This window comes from Diceros bicornis, chromosome 15 (assembly GCF_020826845.1).
Source record: "Diceros bicornis minor isolate mBicDic1 chromosome 15, mDicBic1.mat.cur, whole genome shotgun sequence".
Taxonomy (NCBI): domain Eukaryota; kingdom Metazoa; phylum Chordata; class Mammalia; order Perissodactyla; family Rhinocerotidae; genus Diceros; species Diceros bicornis.
In genome coordinates this window covers 3316008-3323281 of record NC_080754.1, presented here as the reverse complement: position 1 = coordinate 3323281, position 7274 = coordinate 3316008, and the positions used below count along the sequence as shown (strand labels likewise).

The 7274-nt window shown below is 37.3% G+C and overlaps 1 protein-coding gene across 1 annotated transcript; it reads right to left on the bottom strand.

Moving 5' to 3' along the window:
* Positions 1 to 5588: 5588 nt before the first annotated feature.
* LOC131414500 (olfactory receptor 5H2-like) lies at positions 5589 to 6560 on the bottom strand. The gene has a single exon (XM_058555508.1). It carries the CDS (start codon positions 6558 to 6560, stop codon positions 5589 to 5591), a length of 972 nt encoding a protein of 323 aa, XP_058411491.1.
* Between the last annotated feature and the right edge of the window lie 714 nt (positions 6561 to 7274).

Below are 7274 nucleotides of genomic sequence, written 5' to 3'. Positions count from 1 at the left end.
CAAGGAGGTTCATGCTCATGTAAAACAAATTTCATCTTCTGCTGATTAGCTGGGGCAAATGCAGCATGAATTAAGATATGGACTCAAAGACAAGAGTATATCATTGCATAGGGGTTGTGAACTTGGTGGATTTTGAAAATTTTGCTGAGGAATGGCTAGAGGTAAAATGCATAATAGTGTGGAGCATTTTTCTGTTTAAAAGCACTTTCTCTCATATTATTTCCTTTAACCCTCACAACAGCTCTTGAAGGGTATTGTTATTTTCCCCGTTTAACAAATGGAATGCATTCATATTGTACTTTCCCCAAATCATATAACTTATTGTATATAGATAGCTGGACTCTAAATATCCTTACCTTTCTATCATTTTAGAAACTTTTAAAAAATTTATAGGATAAAAAGCAATTTTAAGCTGCTATAATTTGTTGACTGGCTGACTGCCTTCTGAAGCCTGTGGTACCTACCTGATGGGGTTAGTCTCCATCCAGTGGGGTTCCTGAAGACTGCCTGCCTTCAACAGTACAAATTATAGACTAATCTAATTCCCGTGGGGTGTCTTAAAATCCATTCCTGCTCTAATTTGTGCTTGAACAATAGGAAGCTTGATTTTCCACTGCAAACTTTCTTCACAAAAGTATAGTTTTTCAGATATCTCTCTCTTTTGTTGAATGAAGGTAGTTATTTGGATAGCTAAATTTGTAATTTTATATATCTATATTTATGAATAATCTCTGGCAATCGTATATATATGTATTATATATATGTACACATACACACAGGTATATATTTATATTTATATATATCCTTACGAGAGCTCATTTAAATATTAAAATATTTTCAATAACATGAAACCCTTGTAAAGTCTTCTAATATTATAAGTTGTAGAAATGTGTTCTAAGAGACTCTGTCACATTTTGATGCAGGAAATAGAAACCACTATCCAAATGTCATGGAGAATTAGGTGCTTTAAAAAAATCACTGGAAAGGCTAGAGGAACAAGTCATTTTGACCACTCGGCTTACTTTCAAGATCACGGCTCTGTTGCCACATTGAGAAGTCAGGAAACTGCTAACACCACCACCACTGCTGCTGCTGCAGCCCCAGCCTCCTGCTCCCACAGAGCTGGTTACTAGACAGTGGACGTGGACGGTACCTGCTGCCCCGCTCATGTCATCCTGAGCCTGCTTATGCACTCATCCTGAGAGAGAAAGAGGGCATCTGCCTTATTTTGCTTTCCAAATCCTACATGAGTTTGTCAAATTTGAAGAATCTCACTCATATACAAAACGGTAGTTATCAATGGGTCTAAATAAAGAATTTGTCAGTTTTGTAAGAACTCACTACAGGGAAAAAGAAAGAAGGAGAGAGAAAGGAAGGGAGGGAGAGAGGGAGAAAAGGAGAGAAAAGAAATAAACCAGAACGGCAGTATAAAAACTTTACTACTTTGTTTTAAAGCATTGGTCTCTACTAAAAGGTAAATTCTTTGAGGAGTTATAAATCATTTGGGTTTTGTCAGTAATTCTTTCTACAGTGAGGATAATGGATTTGAGGTTTTTTCTTGAGAAAGAATTGGCATTACAAATTAAAAACATACTTGCATGCTTTAAAATATCTCTCCAATTTAATTTATTCCACAAAGAGAGTGTAGTGCAGTGGAGTATTTCACACAAAAAAGGGCATTCATGAGTAACACAGCCATCTCTATAACTTGTCAGCCTTGACAGATGTTTCTCAAGTGCTTTAAAATACTGTGTTTCCACTACCATTGGGTGGAGCGCTCAGTAATGTTAATAATGTCCAGGTGGTTGATAGCAATATAGCCACTTCAGTTTTTATTTCTAGTTTTTTCATTGTGTATTTCCTTCCATCCTTTTACTTCTAACTTATTTGGGTCTTTATATTTATAGTGAGTTTCTTGTAAGCAGTGTGTATGTGGGGGGAACACGCACTGTACATTTAGTGAATTTCTTTCTTTTTCTTGAAAAAGACAGGAAATATCATGATAAGATTGTCAATTATTGCTGTCCAATAAGTCTCACTTAGAGGGTACCTCCTCAGAAGGGATAAACATCACATTATTACTGCAAGTAGAGCATCTTGTATATGAATTTTTTTTTTTGAGAATGATGGCACAAAAGTTGATCCAGCTTAACAATTTTTTTCTAATGGACAGGTTTCCCTCCCATTCACCTTTTTGAAATGAAGCAATGGGGTTTTGTTTGGCCATCATCACTGTCAATCATGGTTCCCAAGAAAAAGTTATAAAAAGGTCCACAATTCTTCATCCTTTGAAACAAATGCCCTATTGAAATCCGCATCCACCTGCCCAAAACAGGGAAGAAGAAAGAATACAGAGGGTGGAAACTTTTAGATTATTCGTGCAGTGCTGTGTAAATAGGAAAGAGAGGATGTATAGAAACACTGTTTTGATTGGTCCCCAAATATCGTGATATTATACCAATTTTGCTCCACTGATTATTTTAAAACAGTGGTTATCTTAGTCTGCTCAGCTGCTCTAACAAAATATCATAGACTGGGTGGCTTTAACAGCAGACATTTGTTTTTTACAGTTCTGGAGGATGTGCATGCAGTTCAAGATCAAGTTGCCAGTGATACAGTACACAGGCGAGTCTGCTTCTTGGGTGGTACACAGCTGCCTTCTCACTGGGCTCGCAGGGCCTTGTCGGGAGAGTGCTCACGTAGAGAGAGAGCTCTCCTGTCTCTTCCTCTTCTTGTAAGGGCACTAATCCATCTTGAAGGCTCCACCTTATGACATAATCTAATTACCTCCCAAAAGCCCCACTACAAATACTGTCGTATTAGGTGTTACAACATCAATATATGAATTTCGGGGTACCCAAAATTCAGATGATAACTGTAGTTCTAGAAATACGATCCCAAACCAACAGCATGAACATCACTGAATCAGAGACTCTATCAGTGGAGCCTGTCAATCTGTGTTGTTTCATTGGCTTCTTATTGATTTTATTTTATTTTTTTATATTATTTTATTGAGGTCATATTGGCTTATAACATTGTATAAATTTCAGGTGTACGTTATTATATTTCAGTTTCTGTATAGACTGCTTCTGTTCCCTCAGGGGAACAAAAAGAGTGCAGACAACCTGGTCTAATTTGTGAAGTGGACTTTCAGATTATAGAATAATTCTATGTTTGAATGCTTATCTATTTTAAACAAAACATCTTTTAAACGAAACAAACATTTAAACCAAACATCTAATTGAATAGCTTCTCCTTGATATTTCGGCATATTCCATTCCAGGAGCCCATCCTAGTCATAAGAAGAACAAGAATAATTCGCTTTAAGTGTAAGATGTTTGTGTTGTCATGAAAGAAACTCAGGAAGCCGAGCTGGCAGGCAGCAGCCATCCCAGGCCCAGTGTCTCCCGGGCTCATTGCAAGATTGAGAATGAGGGATGCGCTCTTGCTGCATTCTATGTACTTGTGCTGTCAGATTAATTTAATTTTACAAATATTTCACAAGTACTTATTTAGGACCTCATGTATGTAAGCCACTGTGTTAAGCCCTACAAAAGACAGAAAGAGACTAGGAAAACTAATTTATAATTTAAAAAGCTTGTAGCCCCATAATAGGTGTTATACAATGTCAAGTGTGGCCTCAGAAGAATGAACTGCTAAATGCTTCAAATGAGTGCTTACCTTCAAGTGAGGTAAGTGTTTCAATGAGCATTACTATCCCCTTCAAGATAATCTGGTAATGCATCGTAGAAGCTGTAACATTGGAGACAGTCTTTGAAGAAAACGTACCATTTCTATGTTTCCTTTCCCTATAGAGAGACCTGTATTAGCAAAAGCATGTACCTGAGAGAGTAAAGGATGTCCAGAAAGCTTTCTGCAACTCATTTGGGGTGAACACAGGGTCCATTAGGTGAATTGTGGAGGAAGACACTTCAGAGCTAAAGCAAGGTTTTATCTGAAAGGACCTCAAATAATGCCAGAGTGAGCAAATCAGGATGAAGAAGATACAGATATAGATAGAGACAGAGATAGAAAAGAGATAGAGCTAGATAGAGCTAGAGCTAGAGCTAGAGCTAGAGCTAGAGCTAGAGCTAGAGCTAGAGATAGAGATAGAGATAGAGATAGAGATAGAGATAAAGATGTGTAGGGATGTATAGATAGAGATCTAGATGTAAATATATGTATCATATAAAATCCAGACGTACACATGACAAATAAACGTATGTGCATGTATGTATACAGATCAGATACATATACCGTATTTGCACATAATCTAGTATCAATGACAATCTATTAAAAGTTGTTGAAAGTGGATATGATTTAATCTGAGTTCTGTTTATGAAGACTAACCTGGCAACTATGTTTAGGAAGTAACAGTATCAACAAGATGTAGGGATCAGTAACTAAAGGTGTACAAATCACAGAGGTGGGTAGTTGTGAGGGGGAAGGCCTCAGGGGTATGAAAAGGAAAGTGTCTGGAATTTCCCTGTTGAGAAAGGAAGGTCAGGGGAGGACCTGAAAAGAGTCCCTCATTATACTTAGAGTACAGAGTGAGATGAAAGCTAACATTGGAGGGCTTGTAGGGCACAAAACATCCACACTCGGGCTCATTTTCATGTCTTTCGCAGCCACCCACTGGGCACTACATCATCTCATCTTAACATTATTTGAACTTCGGGAGCATGCATTTTGAAGCACTCATGTCAACAATACATCCCAAAAAAGTTTATATGTTACTGATTCCTTTATTTCACTAGTTTCAATTTTTTTTTTTAATTCTTGGAAGATTGACCTTTTCTTCTTATTCTGCCTCTTCCCTTTTACTCTGTATGTCACTTAAATTCTTCAATCTCATCTCTTAGATTTCTGAATTAGTGAAGCATTTCAGATTATCCTACAGCAAACAAACAGCTGGAAAGGGCCTTTCAAGGCATCATAGTAAGAGTCAACTCTCCCTTCCCATTACTCATGGATGCACACTGGGTTAAGAGCAATCTCTCATAATTTGTCCCAACCTTCACTGTCCTAACTCCCTTCTCATTTTTTCCTCATTGTTTTCCTATTTTTGTTTATTTCTGTCTGTGACGTGAGAGTTGAATCCCACAAGAAGCGAAATTCACCATGTCCCAAATAAAGTGAAATGAAAGACCTTTGATGGCTGGCAGAATTCCTGGGATTTACTTCCATTCACTCAAACACAAACCTGCCTCCACTGTGGAGTTGTATGTTATATGAATCTCCAGGCTGCCCAGCTGTATTCCTATCAAAAAGATTGTATTCAAGTCCAGTTCGGAAGAACTACATTATTTTAGTGCTTAATAATTTTATAAAGCTACAGTGAAGAATATGCAAGCATGTTTTCATTTCATTTATTCTAGTATGACATGATCACTTGTTTAAAATGCTTTGTAGTTTTTGAAAACGTATACAAATATTTTAAGGAGTATATTGCTACTAACACCTTAAGTCATTAAAACACTAGGGCAAATACAATTGCAAAAACTATGCACACTAGCAAAACAGAGCCAAATCTAATCTGCACAATTGTGTGACTTTTGATAAAAAGAGAACAAATATTAGCATGAGATCTAAACATTTCTCTTTAACATTTTTGCCAGTGAATCTATGACTTTCTTATTTCTCAGGCTGTAGATAATTGGATTTAACAAAGGAATGATGACAGTGTAAAATAGAGAGTCCATCATATCTTGGTCATCTCCCTGTGCAGATCCAGGACGCACATACATGAAGAGAAGAGGGCCATAGTACAAAGAAACAGATAAGAGGTGGGCTCCACAGGTGGAGAAGGCTTTCCTGATGCCCTGTACAGACTTCCTTTTTAAGATTGTAAAGAGAACAAGTGTATAAGAGACAAGAACAGTTAGAATGGTAAACACCTGTATTGACCCAGAAAAAATAAACACCATCAGAACATTAATCAAAGGTTCCGTACAGGAAATCTTAAACAATGGCATGATGTCACAGTAAAATTGATTTATTATGTTGTAATTACAAAAGGTTAATCTGAATAATAAACCTATATAAATTAAGGCATGAAGAAGGCCACCTAAAAAGGACAAAACTAATAGCCTAATGCATAGTCTATTAGTCATAATCACTGGATAAAGTAAAGGTTTGCATATGGCCACATAGCTATCATATGCCATTGCTGCCAAAAGAAAACATTCTATGGTTGCATTGAATGAAAAGGAAAACAATTGTATCATGCATTCAGAAAGAGAGATCATCTTACTTGTGGCAAAGAAGTTGACCAGGATCTTGGGGGTCACTGTGGATGATAGCCAAGCATCCATGAAGGCTAAACTCCCAAGGAATAAATACATGGGGATGTGAAGGTGAGGGTCATTATAGATGAGCACAATTAGTCCAAGGTTTCCCACAATGGTGATGAGGTATATCCCCAAGAACACCAGAAACAGAGGGATTTGCCACTCCTGTTGATCTGTAAGTCCTGCTAGATCAAACTTTGTCAGTGATGTTGCATTTTTAGTATCCATGTCATTACTGGGTGGGACCCTGAAATGAAATGCAATAAACATAAAAAGGACATTTACTAAGACTGTATAAAAAGAAAATTGCAGGGCCAGCCCCGGTGGCCTAGTGGCTAAGTTCAGCGTGCTCCACTTCGGTGACCCGGGGTTGCTTCCAGGGCGAGGACCTATGCCTCTCGTCTATCAGTGGCCATGCTGTGATGGCAACTCACATACAAAATAGAGGAAGATTGGCAACAGATGTTAGCTCAGGGCGAATCTTCCTCAACAACAAAAAAATGAAAAAAAAGAAAGAAAACTGCAGAAAAGTAATTGAAATAAAACCATACACTAATCAGAATGCCCTGAATTTTGTTTACTACTACTAAAATACATGCAAACTTATTTGGGGAATTGACAAAATGGAAAATGCAATTATTTCATTTCAAAAAATGTCGGGAATTAATAGATTTAGAAAAAAAGGAAAGACATTCTAAACATGAGCTCAATTTATGGGGATAATTGAGTGTGTTAGGGAAATTCTGTGTCTGGGACATAGGTGAGCATCTAGGTAAATAAAGTCTGAATTATTATGAAATGAATTGAATGCCGTGTGAAGGATCTTGAATTTTATTCCTCAGGCGATAGGCAAGCTCTGAAAACTTTAAGGATTAAGAAAGGCATTGCAATATATTCTTTAAATTAAATATTTGGGAGTGTAGAAAAGGCTCTGCCAGGAGGGGAAACTAGAGTCTGGGATACTAATTAGGAACGCATTACTCT